Genomic DNA, 15,653 nt, shown 5'->3' with positions numbered 1-15,653 from the left:
AGATGTGAGCTGTGAATGTAAATGTGTCTGAGACTCTCAGAGGCAGGAGGGGCCTCACTCCCTTCAGGAAGGGTTCATGGACTGTGCCAACGCTAGTTTCTGTGGAGCCCTATGCCAAGATCACATGTGAAGCCCTGTACCAAGTTCACAAGATAAAAATCTCTGGAACTGACGAAGCTCCATAGCAACTGTTGCCGTGGGCCTCTGGATCTAAACCCGCCAGTTCCCTGACCCCATATTAGGTAAAATACCCACCCTACTATCCATCCTATAGCATCCTAACCAATCACCTAATGCCACCATTGCAGTAGGAATTTTCTCTGTCTTGAGGCTATAAAAGTTGACTGTGAAAGGCTTTGGCTGTCCCTTGAGCCGGCCCACTGTTCTAACAGCATCTCCCACTCTAGTAAACTTTAGTCTCTTCTATTTCTGCCTCATGTCCAGAAATTCTTTTCCAACCTGCACACGGACCATGACAGTTTTTATTACCTGACCTCCTGCACTAAAGGAGGTTGGCTCCTGATAATGCTGACTCAGCGTTATTCCTGGCTGTATTTTTCTCCAGTTGATTCTTCAGTAAGTTTTATTTCCTTCCCAGGAAAGTTCTTGAGGGCAGGGTCTTTATTACATTTCTCTGCATCCCCCACATTGCCTAGACCAGTGCTGAGCAAACAGCAGCTCAATCTATACAGACCAGAACATACTAGCCTGTTACTTACATGGAGATGCTTGGTCTTTGCTGAGCAATTATTAAAATTATGATCTATGCATATGTCAACTGAAATGAATCAAGCTAAGAAATACAGACATGCTTTGCTTTGTGTTAGAACAGTGGTTGTCAAACTGGGTTCTACAGAACTCTAGGAACTCAAGAGATTCTGAAAACTAAAAGTTTTTTTTTTTAAATACAGTATTTAAATGGGTGATTTGCACTGCTGAAAATCTGCACTTCTGACTTATTAGTAAGTTAATGTAAATTTGAACTTAACTGTGTTAGTTGCTCAGTCATGTCCAACTCTGTGACAATGACTGAGCAACTAACATTATTAGTTGTGAGTTCAAATTTATATTAACTTACTAACAAGTCAGAAGTGCACATTTTCAGTAGTACAAATGAACCATTTATATATTATATTTAAAGCCATTTTTATTTATTGTACACAGGGGTTTTAAGTTGGATTTCTTGAAGTTCTGTAAATGTTCAGCTGGTGTCCCAGTGCCTTGGATTGCACTCACCTGGCCTGGCGGTCTTCAGCTGGACCACAGCGTGGGCGCTCCCAACCTCATTCTCGGCCATGCACTGGTAGACGCCTTCATCCTCGGGCCCCATGCTGACCACCCGCAGGGCGCGACGGGACAGTCGGAGGCGCTGGCTGGAGGTGAGGGGCACAGCATTCCTCAGCCACAGCACTGAGGGCGGGGGGTTCCCACGCACCTCACAGGTGAGCTTGGCGCTCTGGCCCCAAGGAATGACCAGCTGGGACAGCTCCATGGTGACCTCGGGGGGTTCTGCCAAGAAACCAGAGCAGAGGTAAGGAAGGCAGAGTCCTTCAACCCAGGCCCAGACAGGCTGGGGAGGGGACTGCTGTGGGGAAAGCCTCGCTCCTTCCCTATGACACTTGTAGAGGACAGGAAAGGCCCCACATCTCCTCCATCAGAGTCATAGCTGGGAAGGACTGTCAGCCCCTACATCCTGGTCCCTGGGAGCCAAGGCCTCTTATACTCTCAGTTCTTCCCCACTCACTCACTTGGCATGTGATCTCTCAAAAGGCACGTAACCCTGTCTGAACCTTGCTTATGAGCTTCTAGCGAGGCTATGCAGATAAGAGATGGCCAAGGAGAAGGAGGTCTGTAGGAGGCACTCACCGAACACCTGGACGTTGTAGAGGATGACTGCGGCCCCAGGCTCCCCAACCCCATTGTCGGCCATGCAGCGGTAGGTCCCCGAGTCCTCCTCACTGGTGGTGTCAATGAGGAGGTTGCTCAACAGGAAGCGTGTCTTGTTGTAGCTGGCAACACTGGAGCCATCCTTGGCCCAGGTAACCCTTGGGGGTGGGATCCCGCTGGCCACACACTCCAGGATGAGACTCTGGCCTTTGGTGACAACGATGGTCTGGGCCTCTGGTGGGTAGATGATGCGGGCAGCCTCGGCAGTGGAGCCTGGAAGAGCAAAGAGAGAAAGGACCGTGTGTGGGACCAGGATAGGGTGCAGAGGATCCCCTCCACCCTGCTTCAGGTAGCCCAACCCCAGGACGCAGCCTGGAGGGTTGGAATTGGAATCAAACAACCTGGTGGGGAGCATCCTGCTGGGCTGAGTGGGATAGATCTTTAAAGCTATGGTTTGTGTGTGTGCTAAGTTGCTTCAGTTGTGTCTGACTCTTTGCAACCCTATGGACTACAGCCCACCAGGCTCCTCATTCCATGGGATTCTCCAGGCAAGAATACTGGAGTAGTTTATCATGCTCTCCTCCAGAGGATCTTCCTGACCCAGGGATGAAACCTGCGTCTCTTATGTCTCCTACACTGGCAGACAGGTTCTTTACCAGTAGTGCCACCAGGGAAACACTTTCTGGTTTAAAGATACACATTTCTCATATCCAAAAGCTGGTCAAGTATTTCATCAGGCGCTCAGCTGAGGAGGCAGAGAGCTTTATCTAATATGAGGCAGAAACTGCACAGAACTGATGGAGAGGAGTGCTGCTCTCCTACACGGGACCTTCCTCAGAACTCCACAAAAAGCACACTCTGTGTGATATTTCTTTACGCACCAACCAAGGGCAGCTTCAGTGTTTGTTAAGATCTGAAACTTACACAGTTGGGAGTCTGTCTTGAAGAAAAACACAGTATTACAGATACAAAATTAGGTGAGCAAGGACCCATTGAAGTTTTGCTTCATTAGCTTCATGGTAAATCTGCCACTGGTGCCAATTCTAAACTCTAACTCCACATAAGATGTCACTCTACTGAACACATGGGAACCTGGAAAAGTGCCTGCCGCACAGGACTCGCTCAGCCAAGGCAGCCATCGTTCTCACAGAAATGGAGAGTGACATGGGCCTCCAGGGACTGTCCCCAGAGAGAGAAGCTGGGCGCTTCTGTAGTGCACACAGAGGAATGCAAAGCACTCCTGGCGGCCTCACACAGGCACAAACGCTCCTGTCATTTGTCCTGCCCCAGAACACACATCCCAACCCGTCCCCCTCCCCTGAAAGTTGGTACTTTCGGGGGAGGAAAGCTCTCAAAAGGCAGGAGTTAGACAACGTCCCTCACATGGCGCTGACACGACCAGTGAGCGTGGCCACTCCCGGACCCTTGACAAGCCCGAGGGCCACATGCAGAGAGAGGCTGGCTGAAGGAGAGACCTCCCACCGCCGCTGAATCCCCGAGTCCCCGATGTCCCACCAGCCGCTCCCGCCCCCATCCGCGAGACCCGCCTCTTACGGCGCACGCGCAGCCTGTCGCTGGAGCCTGAGGTCTTCACTTCCTGCGTCACCGGGTTGTAGGCGGCGCACTTGTACATCCCCTCGTCCTCCTGGCTGGCGTTCACTATCTGGAGGTTCCCCGACGGCATGATCAGGTAGTTATCTGAGGGGAGGACAGGGCAGAGGGGCAGGGCATGAGTGCGGGCCCAGAAGAGTGCAGCCTGCAGCTCCCGCAAAGGTTCGGGGCAGGTAGGGCAGAAGCCAGGAGCTGACCCGAGTCCCAAGTCCAAACTGAAACCGCTACTCTTCCCATGAAACCTCACACCAAGTGGTACAGACGTGCCAGGAGTGCCACCACACAACCAGCTAACAAACTGGCCGGCTGACACCCCACCACCACCCTGAGTTTGTACATAGGCCTGTGGCGGAGCATTTCTTATTTTCAAGGGTGCTCAAGAAGCACAGAAAGCAAGCAGGATTTGGGATCTGCCAAACACTGTGTGATCTTGGGCAGGTTAATTAACCTCTCAGATCCTGTTTCTTCACTTGTAAGATGGCATGATATATGCTGCCTCAGAGACTTCTGTTAGGACCGAGAGGCCATGCTGCATAACACAGGAGATGAGCTGATCATTCCTCCAAGCCACCAGGAAGGAGGGAATTGCCTTCAGAATTTCCCATCAGTCTTTATCATGGTCACAACTCTGAGCCATCTCACTGCTGAACTTCTACAGCTAAGGAGGAATATTTTAATCCCCAACCCTAGCCCTCTCCATGAATACCATGGAAGTCCTTCCCTTGGCATTACTGGCCTGCTAGGCTCTGTCTGCTTTTGCATTGAGGTGTCACGGGGTGGGGTCCCAGGGCTGAGTTCAGCTTCTATCCGCAGGGGACAGATTCATAGTATCTGCACACCTGGCAACTAGGATAGTGTTTGACTTCCTGACAGGCAAAGCACTGGTCATCAGCTCTGAGCTTTCTGGTGGCCTGCCCTTGGCCATCTGGATGTCCCTGCAATCTGGCTCGTTGAGTCTGGTGCCTGCCTGTCACTGGGCTGCCCCAGGTGTGAGCTGCTTAAGCAAATGCCAAATAGGATGGAAAAAGCCCTTGATTCTTGTGGGATGGGCAGGCCTCCTCCAGGGGCCACTGCCAGGGACAGTAGACATTCATACTCTAATCTCTTGGTTATTTCTGAGTGGCAGGATTAGACTTTTGATCTTTTAAAAAATACTTTTTGTATTTTCTAAAGTAAACATATAACCATAAAGTTTCATAACCAGAAAGTTAACAAAAATATTTAAAAATCTCTAGGGCATTTTAAAAGGTATACATTTTGAGGTGTAGGGTCCAGCCACAGGGTCTATTTGGCCTTAAGTGCAGGTCATCTGTGGGAGGAAGTGCCCTGTGGGCACTCTGCGGATGAACACTCAGTCTCCCCTGGACCAGCTGTCATGCCCACCGTGGCCTGAGCAGGAAGCTGTGATGGCTGCAACACCAGGAAGACGGGGAGAGGGAAAACCTCAGATTCCACTAGAGAGACTGCTGTACTGTGCAGGGAAGAGCCCCGCCTCCCACCAGGGAGCCCTCAGCTCTAGGAACATCTGGCTCATCGGGCAGCCTTCCAGTGCGTGCCTGGTGGCAGGAAGATGGCACGGGGAGGGACTGGAACTCCGAGCTGAGAGCTCTGATTCAGTGGCAACAGCTCAGCAACATCTGGCAGGGCCTCAAAGGATGAGGAGATTCTAAGGCCCTTCAGTATCCTGTAGAGCTGCATCTTAGGATAGCAGATGGCTGAGCAGCATGGGGAAGGTGCTGTGGGGCATTGACAGGGTTTGGGAGGCACTGTAGAGGCACCAACTTCCTTCCTGGCCCCAACCTCCAGGTTCCTGCTTGTTTACTCACCCCGGGAGGCCTCCAACCACTCCTGTTTGACACTGTACCGGACCTGGGCTTTAGGGTGGCTCTCGGGAAGGTGGCAGGCGATGACCGCTGTGTTCCCCTCATCAACTTCAATCACATGCTGCACATCTAACTTGAAGTCCTGGAGATCTGTGGAGAGAAGAAAAGGGGCTGGTTGGGCCTAGATGGAAGACAGAGATGACCAGTGCGCTGTTTCAGGCTGGGCTTGTGCCTCAGTGTCTTTAGTCACAATTGACAGCTGCAAGAACCTCACACGCTGAGGGGTCCTCTGGGGGTGCTCTGAGTCCTTCCTCCAGCCGTTTGTGGTCTAGAGTTTACAGGAGGGAATGTGTGGCTCGCATCACTTCATGTGAGTACAACTGGGTGTATATAAGCTGCCGGTGGGTGAGTGTAGAGAATTCCATCAAATGGTGCCTGTGACACAGACCAGCCTCTTCTCTTATATTGACCTAAGGCAGCAAGGGGCCTAGGCCCATTGGCCCCACTGAACCTGGCTAGAAATGGGTCATGGTCAAGGCACAAATGTCCTGGCACAGCTCATGGAGACTGAAAGGAACAATGACAGAGAATGCTTATGTCTTTTTTCCAGTTCAGTCAAGAATAGCCTTCTAATCCGATATCCACATCAAAAAGTGAAAGGCCTGAGATTCTGCTTGATAGCCAACCATAGTTACAACCAGAAGGCTGATTCCTGCTATGCACAGCTATGCGGTCCTCCCCCAGTATCCTTGGGGATTGGTTCCAGGTGCCCCAGTGGCTACTAAAATGGAGATACTCAAGTCCCTTATATAAAATCGTGTTGTACGGTGCTTATAGTCTACACCTATAGGAAAGCCTGCGTAACCTCGGGTTCCCCATCCGCAGAAACAAAGAGCCAACAGTATGTCGTATCATGGCTAATTCAGTCTCTGGGCTGGGGATGGAGATTGTGGATACCCAAAGGGTTTTCTAAGGCAGAGAGGAATGTCTCCAGTGGGGTTTAATGGCAGTGGAATGCGGGGGAACCGAGGTCCTGACACCAGGCTGCAGTCGCTTCTAACTTGCCGTGGTGGCAGGAAGATGGGATTTAAACTGGATTGGATGGAGATCCATCTGGAACAAAAGCAGGATATTTCCCAAACAATCCAACAGCCCACACAACAAAACTCTCTTTGTTTGAAGCCAAATCACTGATGTCCCTGAACAAAATGGGCTATTTGTGCAACAAAACCACATGCCAAATTCGGTTTTCAGGACTGTAGCTGAATTTAATTTAAGAGAGGAAATAAAACTAATAGAGAATAAGATAAGAGAGATGAAAATATTTACCCAGACACTCTCCCCACAAAGGTGCTTAGAAAGCCCTGGAGGCACCCTCTCTGAGTGCTGACCACACCACATTCTACTCAGCTCCTGAGAACTGATACCATCACAGTGTAACTGCAGTTCACAGCAAGACTCCACCTGCCTGTGTGGTTCGTTCCCAGACAAGGCAACAGCAGCAGTTGGGAGTCAGGTTTCTCACAGAAGACATGAGGTAATTACCAAAAACAAACTACTGTCACCAAGGAGAGCCCTGTGATCATGGCACTCAGTGAGGTCAGGAGGTTTCCCACTTAACGCAACTTTCTAGAAGCTCTTAGTCAAGTCGAGCCAGAGCAGCACAGGAAAAAGCCCTTTTATTTCTATGAAAGGATCATTGTCCCTTTGATTCCAATATTTAACTGTGAACTTTTTAGGGTCAGGGACCAAGTGTTGTTATCTTGTCCTCTGGCCTAAGTAGATGCTCAGTGAATGCTAGATGACCAAATGAATGACTATCTTGGAGCTGGGCCCCTCCAGTCAGGTATAAGATGCCCATGCATGTTATTTGTGAACTCAGATTTTGTAGTTGAGCTGGGTTGACATTATGAGCTCAAGGGCTTAGCACAACAAATTTTCCATCAACTTTTTATCCAAGTGTGGCCAATCTTTATCTAAGTGTGGATATTTTGAAAACAGAATATTTCTTGAGTGTTTACTTCCAGGGTCACAGGAAAGAGGTAAAACAGGTCTAATAAATGTGAAATAAGGAATACATGTTGTTAGGATAAATGGCAGCATAGAAGACCTTGAGCTCACCTCCTCCCACGAAAATACCAAAATCACACCTAACCACTGAACAACCATCAGTAAAAAAGTCTGGAACCTAACAAAAAAGATACTCTACATCCAAACACAAAGAAATCACTACAAGATGGTAGGAGGGGCACACTTGAGATATAATCGAATCCCATATCCCCAGGGTGGGCGACCCACTAACTGGAGAATTATTATGTCAAAGAAATTCTCCTATAGGAGTGAGAGTAGAGTGCTGAGGTCATGGCAGGCACCCCAGCTTGGGAGGTCTGGTATGACGAGCAGGAGCCCCCAGAGCATTTGGCCTTGAAGGCCCGTGGGGCTTGATCGCAGGAGTACCATAGGACTGGGGGAAATCGAGATCCATTCTTGGAGGATGCATACAAGGTCTCATGCATACCAGGACCCAGGGCAAAAGTAGTGACTTCACAGGAGCCTGGCCCAAATCTACCTGCTGGTCTTAGAGGGTTTTCTGGGGATGCAGGGGATGGCTATGGCTCTCTCTTAGGACATAAGAGCTGGTGGCGAACATATCCAGGAGTACTCACCTGAAGGCTGACATCTTGTTGGGATATTAAAACTGGGACCTGACCCCACCCAACACTTGTAGGCTCCAGTGCTGGGGTACCTCACACCAAACAACTAACAGGCAGGCCTAAAGACTTCCTGAGAGGCTTCCCTGGTGGTCCAATGGTTAAGAATCCACCTTGCAATGCAAGGGACGCGGGTTAGATCCCTGGTTGGGGAATTAAGATCCCATATGCCTCAGAGCAACTACTGAGCCTGTGCCGCACAGAGTCTGTGCACTGCATGGTCCCATATGACTCAACGAAGATCCTAGGCACTGCAACTAAGACCTGATGCAGCCAAATAAATAAATGTTTGAAAATAAAGACTTCCTGAGCACACACCACCTTTAAATATGGTCCTGACCCCCAGAGGGCCAAGACCCAATTCCACCCACCAGTAGACAGGCACCAGCCCCTCCCACCAGGAAGCCTGCAGAAGCCTCTAGCCCAAAGTCACACACTGGGAGGGCAGACACCAGAAAGCAAGAAAAATAAAATCACACAGCCTGTGGAACTGAGTCTGCAAACACAGGTCAGAACCTCCCCTGGGACCTGCTGGTCCCTGGCCATAGGGAGTGTACATAGGTCCCTTACAAGAGGGAGTGTAAGGCTGAGATACACAGGAATCCCCTATAGAGGGCCACTTCTCCAAGGTTGAGAGACATAACTAACCTTCCACATACATACAAATACAGATACAAAATGCCACGACAGGAATATGTTCCAGAGAAGGAACAAGACAAAACCCAAGAACACATGAGTGACGTGGAGACAGGCAATCTACCAAGAAAGAGTTCAGAGCAATGACTCTAAAGATGATCCAAGAACTTGAGGAAAGAATGGATGAGAAGTTACAAGATGCTTTTTAACAAAGAATAAGAAAGTATAAAGCACAACCAGAGTTGAATATGATAACTGAAATGAAAATAACACTAGAAGAAATACATGCTATTCACCAAGTAGTGTGGTAAAAATGACAGAATGCATAGTTCATCTCTATAGACCCATTTCACTTTCCAGGCTGAACACAAGCGGTTCCTGTGGGTCAAGGTGAGATCTCTCGTGGATCCCTTCCTTTGGGTGGGTGTGGAGCCTTCTGGGTTTTTAAGGAATCATCTCATGATTATTTAATTTTATGTTGGTGATGGTGGTTTAGTGTCTTAAGTCGTGTCTGACTCATGCGACCCCATGGACTGTAGCCTGCTAGGCTCCTCTGTCTATGGGATTCTCCATGGACAGAATATTGGAGTGGGTTGCCATTTCCTTCTCCAGGGGATCTTCCCCACCCAGGAATTGAACTCGGGTCCCCTGCACTGCAGGCAGATTCTTTACCAACTGAGCTATGAGGGAAGCTGTGTTGATGATATCCAATCCTAACTAAATTGCAAATTCCTAGTGGGCAAACTATCAATTTTGGACTCCGTGCCCCAGCCCCAAGCCCCACTGCACAGTCTTCAGGAGGCACCACGTTCACTGAGTCCTTGTTGAATGAACAGTTTGGAAGATGGTGCCCAAGGCCAGCTTTGTCGGCATGCAACCTGTGCAGCTGTGCCTGGCCCCTCACTTGGAAGAGGCCAACGCTTGGTTTAATGCTCTATCACTGCCTTGAAATTTTAAATAACATTTGACCAAGGGACCTCATATTTTCACATTGCACTGGGCCCCCCAAAATCCATAGCTCAGTCCTGGCTGAACCTCTCAGCCAAGAGAGCGGATGCATTTTCTCTCAGCGAGGAGGATGGTGGACTGTGGGAAAGGGTGGACAGCCTGTGCTCAGGGAGTTCTAGCTGGATGTTACTACCTGCTTTTCATAAGCAAAGTACCTCAGCAATGCAAAAGCCTTAATCCTCCTCAGCACAGGTACCTGCCAAGTCAGGAGACTCCCCACAGAGAGAGCTGTGAGCATGTGAGCCCAGGGGCATCTGGAAAATTCCTCAGTCACAGAGAAGCATGTCTCTTGCACGCTCTAATAAATCTAAAACTACTCCACCAAGAGTTTTTGAGTTTTTGTTTCACCCTCTTCCTTTACTTCATTCCAAGAAAATCTGCCTCAAGCAAGAATATACTTAAGCCTAACAAAGCATTTTGCAAGAAAGATGTGAGTAACTGAAAGGAGTCTGGCATCAGAATGCCATTTCCAGCTTAGCCCCGGGCTCCTGCCCCCTGTAACTGAGAACTTATCTGTGCACAGAGCACACTCTCCTCCATGTACACACCTCACTGACTCAAGACTGGAAAATGCTACACACCCCAGGCCCCTCTGGGGGCCTTCTGCGCACTCCAAGGATTCACTGCTGGGTTGGAGACAGTGGGCTGTGCACTGAGGGAGGCACAAGCTGGGCACTGGTCAGCCGGGCAGCCCTTCTGTTCTGATGCCAACATGTGCACAACAGCCCAGGCAGGCAGGACCCAGGACACCCCAGCTGGGTTTCTAGCTCCCCACAAGGGCCGACTGGCAGGCAAGCCTACTGGCTTCAAAACAAGCAAGCAGCAGCTGGGTCCCGGGCCCTGTCCTCCCCCCACCCCACACCCTGAGCTTAAGCTTTAGCTGTTGCTTCACTAGACAAATGCTCCCAATTTGGCTGGTGGAGCAAAAGTTGAGTTTCACTAAGGGATCAAAGGCAGAGTAATGAAGTGATGAGCGATCTGAAACTCAGAGCACCCCCTTTTCTAGTATTTTTTGGGCAGGAAGGAGGCCAGGGAGGGGCAGAGGCTTCATGATCAATAACAGCTTAATCAGCCACCAGATGAGAGGCAGATGCAGAGAGATCTAGTTGGCTGCATATGAAGGAAACCAGCCTGTTCCCAGGCCCCTTTGTCTGCAAAGCCAGTTTCCTGGCGAGTCCCTGCGCTGCTCAGAGCACTTCCCTGGGAATAAGGGGCAGGCCCTTCAGTAACAAATGGGGTTAGCAGGCCTCCAGTCTCCTTGCAGAATGATGGATCAGGTTTCATGGGGGAAATGGTTTGACAGGACACCTGCCCTTGCCTGTTGGCTGGTGTGTTTGAGAAATCCATTAGAGGAATGTTTTTGCAGCTTTAATCCTCTTACCTTCCCTCAGACCCTTCTTTTGCATCCTCTCTGTGTATTCTTCCAGCTATTTTATTAACTTGTCTGCACTAATCAAATGCCGTGAGGCCCACTCTTGTCCCTCAGCTCTCAACAGGTCAGAAGCCCTGGTCTTTGGGGCCATCTCTTGAGTTTACAGACCTTCTTTATTAGTCCCAGAACTTTGTGCTTTCTGAGAAAGTCGAATATCTTAGGCTCCATATAGAACCCTGCCCAGTTCCCTGCCTTCTAAGCACTCAATTTCTTAACGGAACATTTTATCTTCTGATAAGTCACTTCCATAGGAGCTTTGGATACACAGGTGACAGGGATCTGTTCGGATACAATCATGGAATGTGCTCTGACTTTTCTCTTCACATTCCCAGGATACATCAGGCTCCTACCTTCTTGCCCGTGGGGAAAAAAGAAGGAAAATAAAAACTTTTAGAGGCATGTGAGTGTGGCTGTCACCATCAGGCTCATTCGTGAAACTACAAATTGACAAGTTTTATCTTGAGCCCCTTTTGACTTACTTTCTCTTTCTCTCCACCTTCTAGCCTTGATCTTTCCTTTATGAATAAAAGGTTCAGTAGATCTATGAATTATATCACAATATTTAGTGTTTGTTTTTACATTCTCATAATACAGAATTGTTAGATCTTCATTGTAGGCTCATCTTTCAGTTCTTATATACTCTCCATGCCCCATTACATGGTGCCTTGTGCCTCCACAAAATGCCCCCATGTAATCAATAAACCTAACCTTTACTTTCAAGGAGTTTCCTCATTTGATCCTCTTCTCCCTGAGTCCTCCCTTGAAAGTGAAAGTCATTCAGTCGTGTCTGACTCTTTGTGACCCCATGGGCTACACAGTCCATGGAATTCTCCAGGCCAGAATACTAGAATACTGGAGTGGGTAGCTGTTCTTTTCTCCAGGTGATTTATCTGACCCAGGAATCAAACCAGGGTCTCCTGCGTTACAGGCGAATTCTTTACCAGCAGAGCTATCAGAGAAGCATCCTCCCTTAGGGTGCAAATTAAAAGTGCAATTCTGCTTAAGAAATAAGTCAGGTAAGACAGTGCCTTCAGATAGAGGCTGCCTAGAGTTACCAACATCCCCATCTCCATCAGTTCAGCTGAATGATTACAAACATTCTGGCTTTTAATCCATCCAGGTATTTCTTGTGTCTGGTCAGTCTTGCCCTTCCCTCCTGCCTGTTCTCAGGGCTCACAGGACAAGCCTGCACTCATCTGTTGAAGCTTGGATGCGATCCACCGATTGCGGGGGCACCACATCAGGCTTACTGGGCAGTGCTGCCAGCGCGGCTGGGCAGCCTCGTAGCCATCAGCAAGTTTGGGCTGACTGATCGTTCCATCTCCCAGCTCTCCTGCTTCCAGGGCTCAACTTGTCCCTGTAATGGCTTCCTGCGTCTACAGGCAGTGTTACAAAGTGTAGAAAGATTTCACCTAATGGAGTAGCCCAGTGACACACTGACCCTGTGGCCTGGCCCTGCACCTTTTGAAAGGTGGCAAAGGTACAAGGTGAGTAAAATTAAGAGTGCATGGCTCACTGCTCTACGGATGGACTTGGAGGTGGTCTGAGCAGGGGAAGGGTCCCACACCTGCCTCCCTGGGTGGGCTCTTTGCCCTGAACTACTTCACGGATGGGGAGAGAATCACAGCATAACTCTTGGTCTCCAAGTCACCTGAAGAGCCATGGCTTGGCACAACCCCCAGATCAAGCCTCTGAAAGAAAATTCTCTACAAGTGGAAAGCCATGGTGATGGACTGCAGAAGTGGAGTGGAGGCTGGAGCCTGATGGTGCTGCCTTTAGAGATGGAACTGCCTGTTCTTGATGAGTGAATAGGGTTGACTGCGGGATGGGCAGGCCTCTGAGGCACGCATTCTGGGGAGTGACTAAGCCTATCACCAGTCCGTACCCCTGGCACATAGACCACTGAAGTCAGACCCTATGGGAGCCCACAAAGCTGAGCAAAATCAGCATATTCTGTAGTTGGCATCTGGCACAATGCCATCCCTCCAGACTATTCATATTCACTATTCATTCACTCAGCCAGGCTGAATTTGTAGAAGATACCAAGAAGATAAAGACATAGTTCCTAACCATGGGGGGCTTTAATTGAAAAGACAGTTAAAGCAACACGTAGGCTGGCTATAACAGTTCACAAGAGTAGTGTCCCTAAGCGTAGTCCCTGCCACCTTCACCAGTGTGCCAGCCTAGATTAGGTTACCTCGATCTCCAGGCAATTTAGAAGGGGGGCTGGTGGAGTGAGCACTTCTCCTTTTGCAGGCTGGAACAGTGGACAAATGCATTTGCTGTCTTTAGGATTTTTTTTTTCTGCCTGTTCAATTGCATGAATAATTTTGGCTCCAAAGCGCTCTCCTGACAGCCATGGAAACACGACATGAAATTTCGCAAACACACTTTCTGATGAAAGTAAAGCATGCTCTCTTTTACTTAAATAAAAACAGTTCCTATGAGGGTAAAAAAAAAAAACAAAAAAACAAAAAAAAAACACCTTTGCAGATGCCAAGCACATTAGTTGTTAAATCGTGTGTTTCTTTCTTTTGAATTAAGGTGGGGTGTGCACCCAGATTTGAGTAGCAGGAAAAAGCTCTGGGTGGAGAAGAGATGAAAGAGCCACAGGGAAGAGGGCAGAAGATCAAAGTCAAGAGTGGAGGTGGGCACGACAGGAGACAGGGCATAAAAAGAGGAGTGTGACCAGTCAGAATGGCTGCGATCCAAAAGTCTACAAATAATAAATGCTGGAGAGGGTGTGGAGAAAAGGGAACCCTTTTACACTGTTGGTGGGAATGCAAACTAGTACAGCCACTATGGAGAACAGTGTGGAGATTCCTTAAAAAACTGGAAATAGAACTGCCTTATGATCCAGCAACCCCACTGCTGGGCATACACACTGAGGAAACCAGAAGGGAAAGAGACACGTGTACCCCAATGTTCATCGCAGCACTGTTTATAATAGCCAAGACATGGAAGCAACCTAGATGTCCATCAGCAGATGAATGGATAAGAAAGCTGTGGTACATATACACAATGGAGTATTACTCAGCCATTAAAAAGAATACATTTGAATCAGTTCTAATGAGGTGGATGAAACTGGAGCCTATTATACAGAGTGAAGTAAGCCAGAAGGAAAAACATAAATACAGTATACTAACGCATATATATGGAATTTAGAAAGATGGTAACAATAACCCGGTGTACGAGACAGCAAAAGAGACACTGATGTATAGAACAGTCTTATGGACTCTGTGGGAGAGGGAGAGGGTGGGAAGATTTGGGAGAATGGCAATGAAACATGTAAAATATCATGTAGGAAACGAGTTGCCAGTCCAGGTTCGATGCATGATGCTGGATGCTTGGGGCTGGTGCACTGGGACGGCCCAGAGGGATGGTATGGGGAGGGAGGAGGGAGGAGGGTTCGGGATGGGGAACACATGTATACCTGTGGCGGATTCATTTTGATATTTGGCAAAACTAATACAATTATGTAAAGTTTAAAAATAAAATAAAATTAGAAAAAAAAAAAAAAAAAAAGAGGAGTGTGAGAGGAAGGAGAAGGAAAATAGAAAGAACCTAGTTTGCAGTGTCATTCAATGATTTGCAGTAAACTGGCCTAATGCTTCAGGAATTTCTTGGCTTGAACCAATTAAAAATATTTTTTTTTTTAAAAAAGACACACGAGTACGAGAAATGCTATTAATCCTTGAAAATAAGTCAAGGATGGGAGTCGTTTCTCCACTGAGTCTGGCAACCAGATGAACAGAGACAACGTCTGTAGACCATCCCATTTATCTGATTCCAGAGCTGCTGTGAGGTAGGGCTGGCTAGCAGAACTAGGGAGTTTCTTTTGGATTACATGAAGGAATAAAATGGTTTGAAAAAATACACTGGGGAGAGAGAGAAGAAGGAAAAAAAGATTTACTTGCCAGCAACCCACATCACACATATTTCTCTGATCAACCAAATATAAACTAGAAACTTAGCAATGGGAAAATTAATGTGAACCCCGGTGGTCTGGACTCATCAGAGCCAGAACTGGTTCCTGGCACAGTGTTTGGCTGGCTGGCGGCCTGTACAGGAAGAAAGAGGAGAGAAGACCGAAGCCAAGGCGTTCAGAGGAACAATGGACGTGAGCCCTTCAGTGTGTCCCTGAAAAACCAGAATTCCAGGTGGAAGGGGTAGGGGCGGTGTCTTAAGGCCAGTGGAGTCCACAGTGGTTCCCACTGCCCCCACCCTCCACTCACACACGGGAACTGTGTAGTCCTAAAAGCAGTGGTGACTACCCGTGCCATCTGCCCACCCTCTCTGACAGATCCTATGAGGCGCCTGGTAGGACTGCAGCCACAGTCACTGGCGTCTGCCTTCAAAGGTTGCAGAATTTCCACCAATACCTTAATTTCTTTTATGCTTTATGCTTCTGACATCCATCAATTTTTCTAAACCCTTCCTAAATCTATTTGTATCTTTAGCTTGTTTACATCCCAAGTGTTGCTTCATCCTTTCTTATTTACTTCCTCAAAACTTCTACTATACCACAGTCGGGTGAAGAAATCT

The 15,653-nt window shown here is 48.3% G+C and overlaps 1 protein-coding gene across 10 annotated transcripts in view; it reads right to left on the bottom strand.

The window, feature by feature from the left end:
- The window catches only part of BOC (BOC cell adhesion associated, oncogene regulated), an 80,572-nt gene that overhangs the window by 14,834 nt on the left and 50,085 nt on the right, over positions 1-15,653 (bottom strand). For all 10 annotated transcript variants that reach the window (XM_070369420.1, XM_070369395.1, XM_070369390.1 and 7 more), the window contains 4 exons: positions 5,325-5,471; positions 3,442-3,585; positions 1,867-2,160; positions 1,237-1,509 (listed from right to left, as the gene is read on the bottom strand). In XM_070369420.1, coding sequence (XP_070225521.1) covers positions 1,237-1,509; positions 1,867-2,160; positions 3,442-3,585; positions 5,325-5,471 — 858 coding nt within the window. The remainder of the gene's footprint in view (positions 1-1,236; positions 1,510-1,866; positions 2,161-3,441; positions 3,586-5,324; positions 5,472-15,653) is intronic.

The sequence above is a fragment of the Bos mutus genome, chromosome 1 (assembly GCF_027580195.1).
Source record: "Bos mutus isolate GX-2022 chromosome 1, NWIPB_WYAK_1.1, whole genome shotgun sequence".
In the NCBI taxonomy this organism is placed as follows: domain Eukaryota; kingdom Metazoa; phylum Chordata; class Mammalia; order Artiodactyla; family Bovidae; genus Bos; species Bos mutus.
This window is presented reverse-complemented; position numbering and strand designations above follow the sequence as displayed.